The 19,369-nt window shown below is 45.5% G+C and overlaps 1 protein-coding gene across 2 annotated transcripts in view; it reads left to right on the top strand.

Moving 5' to 3' along the window:
• Window positions 1-4,618: 4,618 nt before the first annotated feature.
• The window catches only part of LOC135916261 (endothelin-converting enzyme-like 1), a 92,304-nt gene continuing 77,553 nt past the window's right edge, over window positions 4,619-19,369 (top strand). For both annotated transcript variants that reach the window (XM_065449584.2, XM_065449585.2), the window contains exons 1-2: window positions 4,619-4,743; window positions 12,870-12,996. In XM_065449584.2, the coding sequence (XP_065305656.1) occupies window positions 12,972-12,996 (25 nt within the window). In that variant the 5' untranslated portion in view covers window positions 4,619-4,743; window positions 12,870-12,971. The remainder of the gene's footprint in view (window positions 4,744-12,869; window positions 12,997-19,369) is intronic.

Here is a 19,369-nt window from a genome sequence, read left to right on the forward strand (position 1 = left end):
CGTGGCCTGTACAGAGGTGAGGTCGGATGCAATCATCTTCGCGAAGTCATCCGTTAGGGAAACGGAGCTGTGAGCTGCAATTGGCGCTTAGAAACCGCTCTCAGCGTCCAGACTTTCAATGTCAAATTCGGAAGTATGAGAAACGCTGGTCAAGTACGTGCCAGCTGGAAGCACTTGAGGGCACAGGCTAAAATTCAGAAGCGGAAGAACGACGCCGTTATTAGTAATCGTCAGCAGCGTATGCAGAAGAGCAACGCTAATGATGGGGCGAAGCCCATATTCACCGTCTTGAACAAAGGTCATGGGGGTGAAAAATGCTACGACTTAACGTGGTGCACGCGTTAAGCACATACTTCAGCATGTTATTTAAGTAAATTTTACAATTTTACAAGCCAAAACCACTATTTGATTATGAGGCACACCGCAGTGGCGTGCTCCGGAATAATTTCGAGCAACTAGGGTTCTTTGACGTGGACCTAAATCACTTCTCCCCGTTCCATGTCTTGCACGGCGCTTCTAACTTCAATGCTACCTATAGAAGGAGCTTCCGTTAGCTGGTCATCACTACTTCGAATGGAGGTACCGTGACTGCTCTGGGTCATAATACAATTCTTCGGCTGACGATACTACCATGCTTATCTTTCGTATCTTGGTTTGTCCTATGCCATGTTTCTCTCTCCCTGACTTCATGCCGCGTTAATTTCTGCTGCTTCCTCAGTGTTCCTCACGTTCTAATTTCGAATATCCCCTATTTTCTCCTTGCTGATTAGTTTCGACAGTTCCGGGAATTCTATTTGATCTGTTGAGCTGCACACGTTTGTTTTTTGTCGCTTGTTGTGTCACCCTCTCGTCTCGTGTCCCTTCTACGTCTTCCGCTGTTATCACAAGAATTAGGTCCTTTGTTACTTGGGAGACTTTACGTACTGGTTTCATTGATGCCTTACCTCCCACATCAACTGCTGCTTCTGTAGCTAGCCAACTTATGGCTTCATTCAGTGCATATATGTCATCTTCATCTCTCTGTTCTAAGGCTGAATATTTGTTTGCAATTGCCAACCTGAATTGGTCTGCTTTTACCTTTACTGCGTCTAGGGTGGCCTGTTTGTTCTTTACCAATTTTTCGCTTTCTCTCTTCACATTGAGCTGAATCCTAGCCCCCACTAATCTATGATCCCTGCACTTTACCATACCGAACATTCCTGCACTATGCTGGTATCGGCAGAAAGTATGAAAACAATTTCCTGTCTTGTTTCACCGTTAGCGCTTTTCCAGGTCCACTTTTTGTTGCAACGCTTCCTGGAGAAGGCGTTCATTATTCGCAGCTTATTCGTTTTCTCGAATTCTAACAACATCTCTCCTCGAGCGTTCCTGGAAACCGCGTCGTAGCTGCCAATTGCTTGTTCACCAGAATGCCTTTTTCCCACTTTTGCATTGAAGTCGCCCATGACTACAGTATACTGAGTTTCGACTTTTCGCATCGTAATTCAGCATCTTCATCAAATTGTTCTATTTCTTCATCATTATCACTGGAGGTTGGAGCATAGGTTTGTACTAACTTTACTCTATACCACCTATACAGCTTTATTACGACTAGCACTACCCTATAATTTCTGCTGTAGAATTCGTTAATGTTAACCGCTACGGCCTTATAGATTAGGAATTCTACTCCGAACTGCTTCTGATCTGGTAGTCTTATATAGCAGAGGACGTAGTCATTTGTCAGCTTTGTATAAGCCTAACCCGTTATGTTAACCTCACTAAGGCCAATGATACCCCAAACAATGCCTGATAGTTCCTCAAAGAATCCTGCTAAACTAACTTCACTCGAGAGGGTTCGTTTGTTACACATTGCAAGGGTCAGTTTCCACTGGCGGCCTGTACGGGTCCAAAGTTACTTAGCACCTTCTGCTGCGTTACAGGTATGAGCGCCGTCTTGTTCAGGTGCTCCGCAGCTGCTGGGGAGTGAGGGCTATCGGGTAATTGAGTGTGTCATTTCGGAGGGAGAGGCCGAATACTGCACGAGGGAGGCCAATTGCTGTTCTAGTGAGGCAATGTCCTATTGAACATTAGTTGATCTTCCTAATTTGGTTGTACCTAGATTAGTATATCCCCACTTGGTCTCGGCGTTTTTGACGGTGTCAGGCGCCACTCCAAGCCTGGAGATGTAGTATACTGGAGGAGGTGAATTCGAGTTTCCCACCTTCAGGAAAATAAAAGCGCGAGGATTCGAACTTGTGACTGCGGCGACCGAGCATCCAAGCAAGCTCAGTAAGATATCCCTGCGGGCTGTCAGGCCACCTTATGTCGAAGATTTCCAGTCCAGGTGATCCAAAGGGTCTGAAAACATGCTTGAATTATCGGTTATATGCGGGTTTTTCTGATCGCGGCATGTGGCACAACATAGCATTTCTCAATGGTTCTAACATCGTGGTGTCGGAGTCTCCCATAGACATGCGGCCATGAATGCGGCTAGATACACGATACATTTTCGGCGAATTTGAGGAGCACTTACAATTAGTGTAAGAAAAAAAATGAAAAAAGAACAACTTTCAGCGCTTACTGGGAATTCACGAGTCGCTTCTCGACGGAGGTACACCCAAAACCTTGTGGTCTCGTCTGCCTGCCTCAGGCATCGAAGAAGTCCTCCCGAACGAGATGGAATGACAGTGAAGCGCCGCCCAAGGCTGTCGCGTCGGATGTGAGGAGGGTGCATTGGCAGAGACTTTCGGTCAAAGTGGTAATCCTCAGAGTGGGGAGACGGGCCACCAGAAAAGTATGGTTCTGAGCCGGGTGTAAAATAGGGAGCCTTTGAAGCGGCCTTGCTCTATGTTTGGAAAGTGCTTATACGATGCCTCCTTTAAGCTACCGCGAATGCGTCTGCGATCAGTTAGACATTGTTTGTACATTTCGCGCGGGAAAGGTATTGACGTTCCTTTTGCCGCCGCACTTGCAATACTTGAAATTTAACAGTTGCGAATACGTGCTCGTGATCTGCGGGAGTACAAACGAAAACATGCGAGAAAGAATACGAGTATTTACGAACTGCGTTAGTATCAGTTAAAACCACCTACTTAGCTGCGAACACAGCGACGCATTGCGAGTACGTGATCATAAGTGGGTAATGTAATCAATAGATACTCTTAGATCACACCCTCGTATTTTTGCTCGTTATGTTTTCGTTAGCATCTTTTGCCCGTACGTGCATATATGTAAGTTAGCTGTCAGTGAACATAACTGATGATGATGATGAACCACTGTCATGGCTCGCACCCACTAAGGGGGGGATAGACCAATAGTCGGGTGGCAGGAGGTAGCTAAAGGAAATTCTCATTTGAAAACGACAAACACAAATTAACTAGAATAGCATGTGAGCAAGCAGTCAGGCTAACTGAAAGGTGAATGTCAAAAGAGGCTACACACAAGGCGCCAATTTGTGTTAGTAAAGAATTTGGAGAAACCAATTTAGCTGAAATGAACGCAGAGCTGATATGTAGAATGAAGATGCAATAATTAGTAGGGTAATCGTTTTGCTTCACTTAAATAATTAAATACTGCGCAAAATACATCTCTGTGACTACAGCCGAGTGTCGATGCACCAAATGATGATAATACTGGTATATTTAACCCTAACCCAACTTTACAGAGTGGGGCGTTGAAAAATTTCTTTCCTGGTGCGAATATCGTCTGAAGGAGAAAACGTCGTGGTATATTGGTTCAATTTCCTGGAGGCCCAGCTCAGGCACTTCACTTTTCTTCAATCTCTAAATAACGCCTCTTGGGTTGTGTTTCTTTAGTCAATCTTAAGTTTCTCGAGCACCGACTGCTGTCTTGCCAAAGTCGCACGTTCTGCAAAGCATAGCTGGATTTGTGGACAGAGTCATCTGCTGGAACCTGTTTCCATGTTTTTTTAAAGCTATCATTGAGGCAACGCTCCCTCTCGCCTACGTTTGCCTAGCCGTATGAAAGTGGGATTTTCTTGATCACATTGCATGTGCAATTTACGAAATAGTGCGTATGTTTCACGCCACGTGTTGGTTCAGTGTGTTCCTTTACAGAAGCTAATTTCTTGCGCTAGCTTAGCTATAGTGGCGCAGAGAAAATTAATGGGACGCCATATCTTTGAGCGACCCCTTTAAAGAGATGCGACAAGTTGTGTACATAAGGCACAATGACATTTGCGTATATCAGGCAGTTTTGCTTTAAATTTATCTTTGCCTGCGAATCCGTTTTCGGAGCCTATTGTCTCTTTCTGGGCTCAGCAAGAGAAATTATTGCTTGGCTGTCCTAAATATATTTTACAGTCAATTAACCTCCTAGTCTCATCTTTTTTTTTCAAATGTATATTTTTTCGTTTGTGTTATTTCTTCCACAGAATAATGTATTTCTACACGTCCCCTTTTTCTCAACAACACGAATCACGGCCACTAATGCCCTATTGTAGGCATGCGCCACAAACGTTCAGGGCAACAGCAACAACAGAGACAAGAACGATGACAACGACAAGGCTAAGTTATACGACGACTTTGTTTACTTCTTCGCTCTCCCACTGTATTTAAAACAGAACTGTGTACTATCTATGTATCCATCACCCCTCTGTCAAATCTTATATCAGCTCTGTTGAAATAGTTTTCCTGGTTAGTGTTGTGAATTGGAAATGCTTCGAGCAATCTCACATGATCATTGTTGTCAGAAACGCTCTGTGGAAGAAGAAAAAAAAGAAGTATAGACCTCCATTTGGTGAAAGTGAGTACAATCTTTTCGCTAACAGGTCATGTCGAGTTCAAACAAACGACGATTTCGCTGGCCCTTTATAGTAATGGGCATTTCTATCACTCGAGTGCTTGTTCAGTGTGTACCAAACGTCAGCAAGTAATCTTGAAACAGAGACGAGTTGCGTTTAGACTAAGCAGCTACAGATATATAAAGACAAGTTGCCTTAATATTAGGCAGCGTGCGTAATAAGCGAACCTGACTGGGTCGTTTACATTCTTGGTGGTTAATGAACAGCTCGGCTTGCATTTTCTTTGCATAATTCTTATTCAGAGATTCGGCTGCTTTTTATTCATGTCGGCAGCGTGCGTGACGATTGCTTACGTTACCTCGTATTGCAGTTAACTTGATCTATGACATCTCGAAACTTTTCAGTGTAGGCTGCAAGAACAGCATTGAGCTCGCCTTTCCCTAGTCTATACATACAGTACCATCTTCTCATTTACTGGGAGATCCTCTTTCGTAGCAAACGCGTTTATTTCGACGATGTGTGGTGCTCTCGATCGCTGCGATAATTTGCCGAAAAAATGGATTTATGGCAGATAAATTGAAACAGGGCTTTGTTATCTCTTGTTTTCATCAGTACAGAAAGGCTCGGGACTGAAAATGTGTCGAAATAAAAGTATTTCCAAAAGAGCTACAGCTTCCGTGCTACTTGACGGCGTTGGAGGCGTGATAGTTCCCCTTCATGCCTTGCACTTGCTTGTTCTAGTCAAAGCAATTTTCTTACGAAAGCTTCTCAAGTCCCATCACAGCCAGTATATTAGATGGGTGGTACTGTCATTATTGGGGCAAGCTTCAGCTGAATTAATCGAAGTGTTCCTTTTCTGAGTGATTCATGTGGCCGATAGCTGGCGGGAACCACGGAACGACCGTGGCCCGTGTCGTTACCCTACTCTCAACCGGTACTGTCAGCCGCAAAAGATTGTGGGATGCACAATGCGTGGCAGATCGAAGCGAAAATGCATGCATTGCACGCATGCGGTTATCCTACCTGCACAAGAACACATGAACACATTTGCCGATGTGACGCGTCAGGTGGCAGCGACACAATGGCTTCCGGCATCTGTCCGGCCCACATGCAGTGAGTCGATATTGACGCCATCTGCCCCCGCAGCGGCTGTAACTAGTGCTGCTCCGGTACCCCAGTAGAAGGGCCCGTCGACCTCCGGGCTGGTGGCCTCAGAGGTCTCTTCCAAAGTGTCGAGGCCTTCATGTCAAACGCAGCGCTCGGAAGAGCGCGTGTCCAGCGCCTCTCAAGAGGCGATGGACACAACCAGCCAAACGGCGCCACCAGCGCCTAAGGAGTGGCGAGCCTCACTTGATCGCTCCAAAAAAGACAAAACTCGCGTCACAGCGCCTGTAAGGGGCCCGTGAGCTAATATTCGTCTCTTAAACATGCAGCACTAAACACATTTATCATAATCGATACATAAATACTACAATGGAATGCTAGAGGTCTTCTTCGTTACATTGACGATATTAGAAAACTCCTACACAAACATAACCCAAAGTTGCTGTGTCTTCAAGAGACACATCTAAAACGCTACACAAATTTTCTCCCTCGGTACACCATCTTCCGAAAGGGCCGTGAGAGGCCAACACCTCGTGCGGTGGTGTATCAATCCTAGCAGACAAGTCTGTAGCTTGTCGCCACGTAACCTCACAGAACCCTTTGAGGCACTGTCAGTTAGAGGGATTAAGTTGGTAACTGTCTGTTCCACATTTATACCCCAAACTATCACTTCCAACAAACAGATTTCTTTAGCCTCATAAATCAGCTCCTGGAACCCTACATAATCGTGGGCGATTTTAACGTCCACACGTTATGGGGAGACGCACGACGTGACGCAAGAGGCCAATTCATTGAAAATTTCGTTCTTACATCTGGTGCCTGCCTGTTTAACCCTCTCAGACGCTACTTTATCTTTATCCCGTTGATTGAAAAGTTGCTTTCACCACATCTCTTGCATCCACAGAATCATAGAAAGTGTACAGCTGTAGAAAAGGTTAAGAATTTCAATTGTTTAGCGAGTTCTGTCAAGTTTACAAAATTTTGACTCCATGCTAAAACTCACTACAGGAACACAAAATACGAGAACATTTACTATTTCATGTTTTGAAAAGTTTGAAAAGTACTTATCCAGCCACTTGAAAATTATGCCTGGTGCATGACATTCTCATAAAGAATGAAAGAAGTGAACACGCTACATAAAACATGCTGACACAAAATCAAGTCACCCAGCTGTCTGGCTTCCTACTCATTTTGCTAGAACATTCTGCACGTTATTCAAAATTGCAGCAAAGTTTCAGTAATAAGTATTTCAAGCTGTATGAAACACATTTTAAATACCATTACTTTCACCAGTGCTTTTGCTATTGATGCACTCTGCTCCTGTCCACAATTGTGTAGAAAGCCTCTCGAAGGGGTAATGAGAAGAAGACAACCTATTACAGCGTCCAACACAGTTCATAATAATCGAAGGATATAGAATAGGCTCTGCAGCTCTTCTACCTCATCTGGAATGAAATAGGATATATAATCCTTTTGGACGAGACCACTTCCCTATAATTTGAAACTTAATAACGCCAGCATGACAACGCTCCCCGTGTTCCCATTTCGAAATTAGCATCTGCTGACAGGGAGCGTTTAAAAAATCAACTCCTTCATCACCCGATGCTTTCAACAATTCTAGTATAGATGATGCTATCGCATATTTTACTGATTTTATCATTGATGCTGCTGAAAAGTTGATCTGGCAAAGGAATGGTGGTGCACTTAACAGACGGGTTCCCTAGTGCAACGAACACTGTAGAAAGGCGCGAAAGAGGCAGAATAAGGCATGGGACGTATTGCACAGATCGCCAAATGCCGAAAATCTTGTGCAATTTCACCAAAATAAATCACAGGGATGGCGGACACGACGTCAGGCAAAGTGTGAAAGCTGGGTGAGGTTCCTCTCTGGCACTAATTCTTTGACGCATGAGGCGAAAGTGTGGAGTCGCTTAAGAAAGCTAAACAAGCAACAAATCCATCCGTTGCCTCTGTTGAATGACCAAGGGAATACCTTGCAAGACCAGGTGGACTCTATTGCGGAGACTTTGAGCATGTGTCGAGCTCAATGCATCATTCTGAACCCTTCCTTAACTACAAATAGAAGAACTTAAGCCAGTTTTACGTAAATACTGTCAGAACTAACCGTAGAACCGGCCTTTCAGTACTGCGGAGTTGAGAGGTGTCTTAACCACATGCAAAGGCTCTGCACCGGGACCTGAGAGTCGTGTGACATGATGAAAAACTTACACACTGGCACACAAGTTACACGACTCGCAATTTTCAACACTATTTGGGCTGCCGGATACCTTCCATCCGCTTGGAGAGAAGCGATTGTGGTCCCTGTTTTGAAGCAGGGCAAAGACCCTTCCTTGGCGGCAAGTTATCGCCCGATAGCTCTTACAATTTGCCTACGTAAGCTTTTCGAAAAAAAATGATTAATTGTAGACTCATGCGTTTTCTTGAATTCAAAAATATACTTGATCCTTATCAGTGTGACTTCACAGAAGGGCGGTCCACAACTGAACATCTTGTGCGCATTGAAGGATATATTCGTGATGCATTTGTGCATAAACGCTTTTTCTTATCGATATTCCCCGATTACAAAGACGGCGCCAAATAAAACTACAGACGAAGGAAGCAGACACGAGACAACCACGTAGGCGCACTAACGACTGAGTGTTTTATTTATTGACATAGGAATATACAGCTGCTGTCAAGAATCAAAACAAGAAAAAACAGGGCCGTCATTTGCATAGCACAAGGAAGCCGCGATACATATACAGTCATGCATAACCAACTCGCCCACCAGCACGTGCTCAGTGATATTCCTCGACGTGGAGAAGGCGTATGACACAACGTGGTGTTACGGGATCTTGGGAGGCTTGTCGGGAATGGGCATTCGTGGAAATATGCTAAACATAATAGAAAGCTATTTGTCGAATCGTATCTTCCGCGTGAAAATCGGTAACGTATTGTCGCGCCCTTTTATGCAAGAAACTGGGGTACCACAGGAGGACTTGCTTAGCTGCACGCTCTTTAACGTGAAGATGTACATGCTTCGTGCTTCCTTACCACCAACAAATTTTTATTCCGTCTACGTAGATAATATTCAAATAGGCTTCGAGTCCTGTAGCCTCACAGTATGCGAGAGACAGGTACTGCAGGGCTTGAACAAGGTGTCGAAGTGGGCAGACAAAAATAGATTTAAAATCAACCCTCGCAAAAGGTATTCTATTCTTTTTACAAGAAAGAGAGGTCTGGTTCCAGATTCCCGTGGAGAACTGTGTGCACAACAAATACCTGTCAACAAAGAGCATAAATTTCTAGGTGTAATACTTGACTCCAGGCTCACTTTCATTCCACTTATTAAATATCTTAAAGACAAACGTCTAAAAACAATGAACATACTGCAACGTCTATCACACACGGCATGGGTAGTGACAGGATGTGTTTAATGAATCTTTACAAGAGCCTAATTCGGTCACGATTGGACTATGGTGCCGTCACTGGCGCTTAGCCACTGGCGCTTTTAGGACAAGCCCTATTGAAAGCTTATACGCGGAATCAAATGCATGGTCACTCCATCTGCAAGGAACTTACATCCGCGTCACATATTAAATAAACTCTAATCATGAACATCCATGTTTACATACCGGTAACGATATGACGTGTGCCACACATTTCCGTAATGGTCCCTCTATAAGACAACCTATCCCGCGGCGCGTTAGGGAGTGTGGTGGTGAAATGCATGTCCCTCTCCTCGAGCATCGCTTAATGCATCAAACGAAGCTGCTGCCTCCTTGGGAGTGGCAGGTGGTAGAATGTGGCATATCTTTTCTAAAATTTACGAAGCACGTTCCAGAGGTCGAAATCCGAATGCATTCCCTAGAACTTCAGTACAAGCACTCGTGCACACAGATGCATCTACACAGAAGTTCTACACAGATGCATCCACGTCACATGCCGGGGTGTCCTATGCAGCCGTCGGTCCATCCTTCTCGGAATCCGATGTAGTGCATCCTGAAACAAGTATCTTTACGGCTGATGCCTACGCACTATTGTCGGCTGTGAAGTATATAAGGAAATCGGAACTCCAAAAATCAGTTATATATATGGACTCTCTAAGTGTCGTGAAGGCCTTCATGTCACTCTGTAAGCACAAAAAACCCGTATTTATTCAGCTATATTCCGAGCTGTGTAAAGCTTATCTATCTAACCATCATATCATTATATGCTGGGTACCTGGCCATAGGGGAATTGCGGGTAACGTTCTGGCAGACCAGATGGCCACGTTAATTGCATCACATGCTGTTAATCCTACCACTGCTGCCCCTGTCACAGATCTGAAGCCTTTCTTACGAAAAAAAACTGCGAAAGCACTGGCAATGCATGCGGGATGCAGAAACAAATAAACTGCCCTTGATAAAGCCAGAGTTAGGTTATTGGCCCTCCGCAACAATATAGCGGCGAACAGATGTTCTATTCTGTGTTCTCAGAATAGGACACACATTAGGCACCCATAATTTCCTACTTTCTGGAAATGAATCACCAACCTGTGGTAGATGCGGTGAGAGGCTGACCATCCTCCACGTCCTCCTGGAGTGTCGGGAAACCGAAGCATAGAGAGATAAACATTTTCCTCTTGCATACCGTTATTGCATCCCTCTTCACCGGGCTATGTTTCTTCGTAAGGAACCGCTTTTCAACACCAAAGCAGTCCTCAATTTCTTGAGTGATGTTGTCCGGCATGTTATAAACGCATTAATTTCATAGCGCATTCTCTTTCCAGAGGATGCTGCTGTGATAGTGTTTTGTATAGCACATACCTCCAGGCCCTTGTGTTTCAAGGGCTCTAATGAGACAATAGTGCTCTAGACAATTTTAGCAACATACATATCGTATATATCGTATCAGTTTCTCGTATTGCATCTTAATGCTCATGGTTGCCGTCATTTGTCGTCACCATAATCTTATTACACATTGATTTTACGGACTTTATAGCGGCTATCTTTAAGGCTCCTTTTACAGCCAGGTCACATCAACTTCATAAAAATCATAACTCCACCGCAAACTCATTAACATTGGCGTGGCGCTCTTTGGTCATACGCGGCCATTCCGCCAGTACACGCCGCACATTCATTCATACATTGCTGCGCCAGCTACCGCCACACAGCGTGCTGTCGAAGCTCGCGGCACTCCCGCGCCCCTCGCGCTTTGCGCATGCGTGTGATTTCTTCGCTATCGGGCATGTCTCGCCGTTCCTTTCCACGTGATGCCCTTTTGGCAGTTGTGGCAGCCGCTGAAGCGCCGTGCAGCCGTCGCCGGCCATCTGCTTCGGCTGCTGCTATGGATTACGGGGCTCCAGAGCGTCTTTTGCGCAGAACAAGACGTTGCCTGAAAAAATGTTATATTGCGAATGACGTGCGGGTCGAGCATTAGAATTATATTTGCATTTCTTTTGAACTAAGCTCAAGTGTGTGTGCCACCATTTACAACGAGCGTACCTTCGAGTCATCACAGGAAAAGCCTGATCCTAACTGAGATGATATTTACCATGGATATAACAGTTCCAAGCTTTCCCTTTCGCTGTGCGGAGGCTCGTGATAGTGGTCTGGAGTGATTCGAATCATTACTTATTGCCATTTCCTCTGATCGCACGACACAGGGCTTCTTCTCGCGTTCGGTCCTCACAAAAATGTGAGAGCCACTCGGGAGCTCCGTCATCCCTCGCAGCAGCGGAAGCAGACGCCCGCGATGGTGACAGGGAACTTCAGCAGCTGCCAGAAGTGCCAAAAGCACATCACGGGGATGCGAGCGGCGAGACATGCCCAATAGCGAAGGAAAGACACGAATGCGCAAAGCGCCCCTGGCGCGGGAGTGCAGGAGCCTCAACACCACTCTGAGGGACGGCAGACGGCGCAGCAGTGCAGTTTTGCGTGGACCCGCCACGCATAGCAGATCGGATAAACTGTTGTGGCTGACGGTACTTACATAAAACAGACTTACTGGTTATTGAAACGGTGGCCTCGTTTTATTGCAATGGAAATCATGCGACCGCTCGATTCGCACAATCACCGCCACCGTCGTTGTCATGCTGTTCAGATAACATGCGTGACTTGAGCGCAGAGGCTTAGAGGGTCTCCAGAGACGCAGAGTGTAGAAATGCAAGTTTGGCTGCAAAAAGAACGAAGCACAGGAGGGCGCACCGTCAACGCTACGCTCAATCAGCTCGCTGGCAAGGCAAAGGCAGATCTCTGCTTCCCGCTGATAGCATGAGCGTGGTGTACAAGCGCACTAGAAGCGCCCTGCTGAGCTGTTGTGCGTATGCTCTCGTCTTATCGGTAGACGTGGAACAAACGCTAACTCTTCACTGATGCACGATGGTAGTTGATGCACGAGGTTATACCTCGTGCATCATTAATGCTTTTGCAGATCATCCACTTGGATGATGCACGAGGTTATACCTCGTGCGTCACACGAGGTTATACCTCTAGAAATGCAATGCTGAATGCGAGAGCTTTAGAATGTAACGCCGACTTCCTTGTGCCATCCCCGCACCTAGATTTTTTGCGTTATAATATTAAAATACGAATACTTATTTGCGTCCTAACCGTTACTACACGCCTTGATTCCCCGTCTTGCGGTTAACACGCACACCCTCTCTCTCTCTCTCTCTCTCGCACACACACACACACACACACACACACACACACACACACACACACACACACATATATATATATATATATATATATATATATATATATATATATATATATATATATATATATGTGTGTGTGTGTGTGTGTGTGTGTGTGTGTGTGTGTGTGTGTGTGTGTGTGTGTGTGTGTGTGTGTGTGTGTGTGTGTGTGTGTGTGTGTGTGTGTGTGTGTGTGTGTGTGTGTCGAAGTGCCGAAAAGATAGTGCTGATATTCTGCAGCGGTAACTAGTTATGGTTGGGTTTCCTTGTCTACGTACTCAACAACGAGAACGCCATCCATGTTTCCGCCATCCATGTTCTTTTTTTTTTGTTTTTTTGCAGTCTTACACCCGAACCTACCATTGCTGATTGTGGCCAGGAACCGCGCTTGGCAACCTTTGCGCAGAAGCCGGCCTCTAAGATTTGCAAAAGAGTGATCTGCCAATGGACGGCGGAGGACGTTCTGCAGGTATCTCTTATTAGGAACTTGTGCAAATGCGGAGCATTTCCGCGGCTGGAAGCACGCCGGTCGTGTCATGTACATAGCCGGCGTTAAGAAAATTCTGAAACAAAGCTCCCCACCAGGTATAACGGGTTACTGCCGTAAGGTATAACTGGTTATTGCCGTGAGATAGAACGTAATTTAATTAGACTGATTCGTGCAAGAGTCAGTCGTCGCAAATCTGTATGTATCGCACCTACGAAAAGTATTTATATGTTTACTCATGTCTACGTACTATACCGTATTCCAGAGATGGTCTATAAATAGCGCATAGGAGATTCAGGATCAACATCGTCGTCATGACGAGCATAAGTTACGTCAAGGAAGGACAAAGGCCTCTTCCTGTGATCTCCATTCACTCGTGACTATGCCAGCAAATTTCCTAATCTAGCCAGGCAACTGAATCATCCGCCGTCATCGACTGGATTATCCCTCCATTGGAGCTCATTCTTTATTGAATATATCTTTATTTCCAACAGATTGGGGGATACAGGGAAGAAAAGCTGCAAGTGCAGCTTGAAAAAAACACCCTGCCCCCTATGACCTGTGGGATTCTCACCCGTGCTCTTGGGACAAAGGAACGACAACATAGTAGTGCAAACACTCACAAGGGCACTTATTGCACCTTTCATAGATCAATGCCTGCTAGCCGAGTTGCTATCCACAAAACATGCCGATGGGCGCGTAACAAATCTAGGAAGTCCGACTTACCGCGACCGGATAGCGAGCCAATATGTTCCACCCATGCTGGATCCCAACGCCTGATCGTTCGCGCGTACAGTCACGTGAACGGTGGCGCGTTCGAAGGAGGCCACATGAGACGGTCTCGCAGAAGCATGGATCGGCGCAAGCGCGGAATGTGCGCGCAGCTTGCCGAACCAAAGAGGAAGCGTTTTCTCCCATCCGCGCCCAAGTAACCCCGCCGCGAGGCGGCTTTAGCAGAACACTCGCACCATCTCTCGTACTGCGCTTCAACCACACTGACAGCCGCGGGCCCCAGGCCACGTGGCGAAGCCTAATTACAGGATACGGGAACTATGCGGGAAAACAACGTATCGGGGGAGGCGTGAGAGTCGCGCATCCCCACATCCCCCCAGCCTTAAAACACTACATAATCCGGCGAAACATGTCGCACGGTCTAACATCAACGCATGCTTCGCGAACAAGATAGTACACGCAACAGTGGCCGTGCCGAGGAAATGTCCAAACGCTCTCCATAGCATGCGAGCCGACATTGTCCCTGGGTACACCACTGGCGTGCGCCTGTCACAGCCGCAGCTTTGCAGATTCGACGGCACGATTCCAGGCCAGGACTCCGGAGACGACGACGCAGTAGTCGGTACGAGCAAGCGTCGCTCGCGACGACGCGCCCTGCTGTCAAGAGCCGCCGTAGCTGTCGATGACCGCCAGCTCTTTTCTCCGCCGCCGAGGGTTGCGAGCTGGATACACGCGGCCGCCGAAGTCGCTGCGCCGAACTGGCCACAGCATCACCATTGCCCGGTGGCTTGATCGTAGTCCGGGGCAGCAGCGCACACGATGTGGAGGTAACCGCGAACCAGGGGTGACTCCGCTCACGCTGCGTACACTTAACACACTCGGCAAACATAAAGTAGTGCAAGGAAGAGGAATTCTGCATGCACATAGCCCACGTGGTACGATGTTCAACTCGGCTAGCAAAAGATCGGGCAGCTACTCAGATGCTAAGTTCGCGTGAACGAAGCTCGCTTCCTTGAGACAAACGAGTAATCTCAATTCATGCGAGGCTAACTAGAATGAGGGAAGCAAAGTGCAACACCTCAACTCCACGGTCCATAATGCAAAATAGAAGTGAGGCGTGCAGACAGGACACAAGAGTAGAGAAGTGGACAACACGAACGCCGACTATCAACTGAAGGGAGCACTGAGGCGAAAAATGAAAGAAGACACAAAACTCATCTGCGCATGCTCAGGAATGGTAACACCACCTGTCAATCGGGTACACGTGCTGGTCTACGTGAGAGATAACTGTTAAGGCACTTAATCTCTTCCTTATGTAAAGTAATCGAACGCTGACTCACGCACGCACTTCCACCATTATAGATATGCCATGCCTCTACCATAAGACGCGTATCTTCATTCTTATGCCTGTACAGTATCGCGCATTCATCTAACTCTGGCTTGCAGTTACAATCTCGGCAATGTAGCGAAAGATTAGAAGGCGATCCACCGGTTAACGACCTTTTATGCTCCATTAGCCTCTGATTGATACACCGTCCCGTTTGCCCTACGTAGAACTGGCCACAGCTAAGGGGAATTTGATAAACCACACCCATACGACATTCAGTAAAACTGTTGTTCTTATTGTGCTTCACTGGACAAATATCTGTTCGCTTTTCGCCTTTGACCCGCTCCTTTTTATTCTGTCGGCAGCTGTGTCGGCAGTTTTGTGTCTTCTTTCATTTTTCGCCTCAGTGCTCCCTTCAGTTGATAGTCGGCGTTCGTGTTGTCCACTTCTCTACTCTTGTGTCCTGTCTGCATGCCTCACTTCTATTTTGCATTATGAATACTTACCAACTAGCTCAGCTTTCTGTCGTTCCACGGTCCACCAGGTTGTGTCCCTCTAGTGCGACAGGCAGCTTCGTAAAGCCTTAGGCCTAAAGCATCGCTACCCTGACAACAACCGGCATCCAAAAGCAGCACCCGAAATGGGCACAAAACAGGCAGCCGCAAGGAGACATCAGCTCTGTGAGGTGGTCCTACCCCGCTCGGTGCACACAGCATCCGGGTTGACGGCGCCCACCATCCCAGACGATGTCGGAGCGCCCGGTGCCACGCTGCAATACCAGTCAGCTCGTAGTGGCACCCATGGCCCGCGGCCACCCGGCTCCCAGAGACGCGACTTCATGAGAGTCAAAGAGATAGAAGCTATTTACATAAGAAATTCAGACCACCCACGAGGCTTCTGTACTCACTCGCTTCAGGCTTTGCCAATGCTCCGCGGGCGCTAAGCTTCGCTCTCCCAGGATTCTGACCACGTGGCTCTCGTACCGACGAATGTCATTTAAAAAAAAACTCGTGAAAAGGCTTAGCATGTAGACAAGTTCAAGCACACTACAGCCACCATCGCCTCGCTCAAGAAAGCACGCCGCCGACGCTAGGGATCCACATCCACGCTAGCCCTGCGCTTCGGTTCAAACAAAGGTCTCGAACGAAGCAAAACTGTTAAAGCTATCGTCTGATGCACCAAGAAGTCCACGTTGGGAAGCCAGGTGTGGGATTCTCCTCCACTCTTGGGACAAAGGAACAACAACACAGTAGTGCAAACAATCACAAGGGCATTTATTGCACCTTTCATAGATCAATGCCTACTGGCCGAGTTGCTCTCCCCAAAACATGCCGATGGGTGCGCGACAAATCGCGGAAGTCGGGCTCACCGCGACCGGATAGCGAGCGAATATGTTCGCCCCATGCTGGATCCCAACACCTGGTCGTATGGTCACGCGAACGGCGGCGCGTTCGAAGGAGGCCACGTGAGACGGTCTCGCAGAAGCATGGATCGGCGCACACGTGGAATGTCCACGCAGCTTGCCGAACCCGAACCAAAGAGGAAGAGCCTTCTCCTTTCAGCGTCCAAGTAACCCTGCCGTTAGGCGGCATTAGGAGCGCAACACTCGCGCCATCTCTTGTACTGCGCTTCAACCAGACTGACTGCCGCGAGCATCACGGCATCGCGCAGGCTACGCGGCGAAGCCTGACTGCAGGAGACAAGAGTTATGCGGAAAAACAACATACCAGGGGACGCGTGAGAGTCGCGCATCCCCACAGACCACAAGACATGGGCAGCGCGGAGCTGCCGCGTGTTTTTAACAATACAAAAATACACAGTTTGGCAAGAATGCATGAGAAGCACCAAGTGAAAAGCGAGTAGTTGCGCGTAGTGAAGTTACAAAACGTTTCACACATGATAGATGAAAAGTGAAAACACACAAATGCATATATATATATACATATATATATATATATATATATATATATATATATATATATATATATATATATATATATATACGTAATATAAATGTAAAGAAAAAGCTGTAAGCTCAACTAATCTCCACTTGTGAAATAGCTGACCGTATAAACATGAATATTAGTCCCGCTGGTTAAGTCGAGAAAATTCTGATGGGGTAAGGGCACATATATCAATTCCAGATTTGTAAGCATTTAAAAGCCTTGGTAAGTTGTATTTAACATTTGTGAGCTGTAATTCTAAAACAGTGCACTGTCCAGGGTTCTGTGTTTCTTGTGAAACGTGAGGGGACACGTTCTTCTATACATGATTATTTAACAAGGAATAGATCGCTTTTCCTGTTCCTGTGATAAAACTTCTGCAAAAGTCGACGCCTATAAATTTCGTGCACTGTGATAATTTTAAACTTGTCAAATAAATGTTCGGTGTGTGTATCGTGCGGAACATTTGCGAGCACGCGTACTATCCTTTTCTGTAATAAAAATAATTTGTTTGAATTCGTATCAGTTGTAGTGCCCCATACGAGGTGACAATAATTGGGATGAGAGGCGAATAAGGTGTTATATAATAGTAGTTTAACTGATGTAGGAAGAAGTTCATGTTTAGGCCTGTTATATCTGTTATGTTACTTATTTTTTGCGTTACAAAGTTTACATGGTCATTCCATAGCAGCGATGATGAAAAATGCACGCTTAGGATTGTCATGCTTTCTACAAATTCAATCTGAGCATTATTATAGGCTATGCCATCTAATAAAGGGGAGGTGCCTCATTTGGGAAGAAAAAATATAGCTTTCGTTTTTTGGGGTTGACACATAAACAGTTTTGCTTAGACCATGTACTAAGTTTCAGGAGCAGTTCATTTGATATCGTGATAAGCTCGGTGTAAGAACGTGATGTTAGAAATATACTGGTGTCGTCAGCGTAAATTAAAAATTTTACATTAAAATGAATATATATAATATCGTTAACATATAGATTAAAAAGCAAAGGACCCAGAATGCTGCCTTGAGGTACTCCAGAAAGTATAAACCTCTCTTGGGACCTGAAGTTATTTACCTGTATATATTGGCGTCTATCTTGAAGATACGACTGAAGAAATTTAAGAGGAATTCCCTAACTCCATAACGATTGAGCTTATGAAAAAGAATATTGTGACTAATATAACCGATGTTTTACTGAAATCTACAAATAAACCGAGAGTGATGAGCTTGTTTTCGAAATCGGTAAGGTAATATTCTTTATGACGCAGTAGGGCTAACTCTGTGTACTTGTCTTTTTGAAACCCATACTGAGATTCGCTAATTAAGTTGCGCTTATTACAAAATGAGTTTAACCGTACAAATATTTTCTCTAAAGCTTTGGAAAAGATAGGGAAGGAGGACAAATACGGGCCGGTAATTATTTATGTCTAGCTTGTTGCCTTTCTTATAGAGTACTGTTACTCTCGCACTCTTCATCTTTGCAGGAAAAACACCAGTTGAGATCGATAAGTTGTATACGTGTAATGTGTACAAGTAGCTCAGTGATCTCATGTAGCACAAACTTTACGGGTGTTATTTGTATCCCATCAGGATCAATGCATGACGAGTTTTTAAAACTATAAAATACTGTATGCACTTCATGAACATCTGTAGGCTGGAAAAAGAGCGTGTTTTGATTTGGTGGGAAAGTAAGGTCAGGAAGTTTTGCAGAAGTAACATTGGTATCGCGATAGGCAAAATGTTTATTAAACTGTTCGACCATTTCCTGCCGTGATAACTTCTGTCCTTTGTAAGCAATTAGTTCTATAGACTCCTTCCTTTGTCGCCGCAATACAAAATTCAGGTTATTCCAAAGTTTATGGCTCTGAGAGCAAGAAGAAAACATCTGGAAATAATATTGATCTTTTGCTTTTCGTACCTCTTTGTTTAGTTTATTTCTATACTCTTTAAAAGCCTTCAGGTCAACAGGGTCATGGTATTTTACAAATTTACCATAAAGCTGGTTACGCTTCTTTATTTTCTTAACCAGGTATTTTGTTAGCCAAGGCTTTCTGAAATTTTTATGCTTACGTTTTTTGAAAACGAAGTGTTATGAATACACATCAACAAACATTGTGATAAACTTAGTGTAAGCCACTTCCGCATTATTTTCCTGAAGGATATTATCCCAGTTTACCTCACTTTATTCTGCCTGAAATGCCTGCAGCGTTTGTTCAGTAATGTCCTGATAAAATATGTCAGATGCGTTGCTGCGTATCGCAATATTGGCAATTTGAACGTACATACAAATTGGCATGGGGTCACAAGTCCAATGCGCCAAAACACAACTACTAATACAGGAAGCATGATAA

Source organism: Dermacentor albipictus, chromosome 6, assembly GCF_038994185.2.
Source record: "Dermacentor albipictus isolate Rhodes 1998 colony chromosome 6, USDA_Dalb.pri_finalv2, whole genome shotgun sequence".
Taxonomy (NCBI): domain Eukaryota; kingdom Metazoa; phylum Arthropoda; class Arachnida; order Ixodida; family Ixodidae; genus Dermacentor; species Dermacentor albipictus.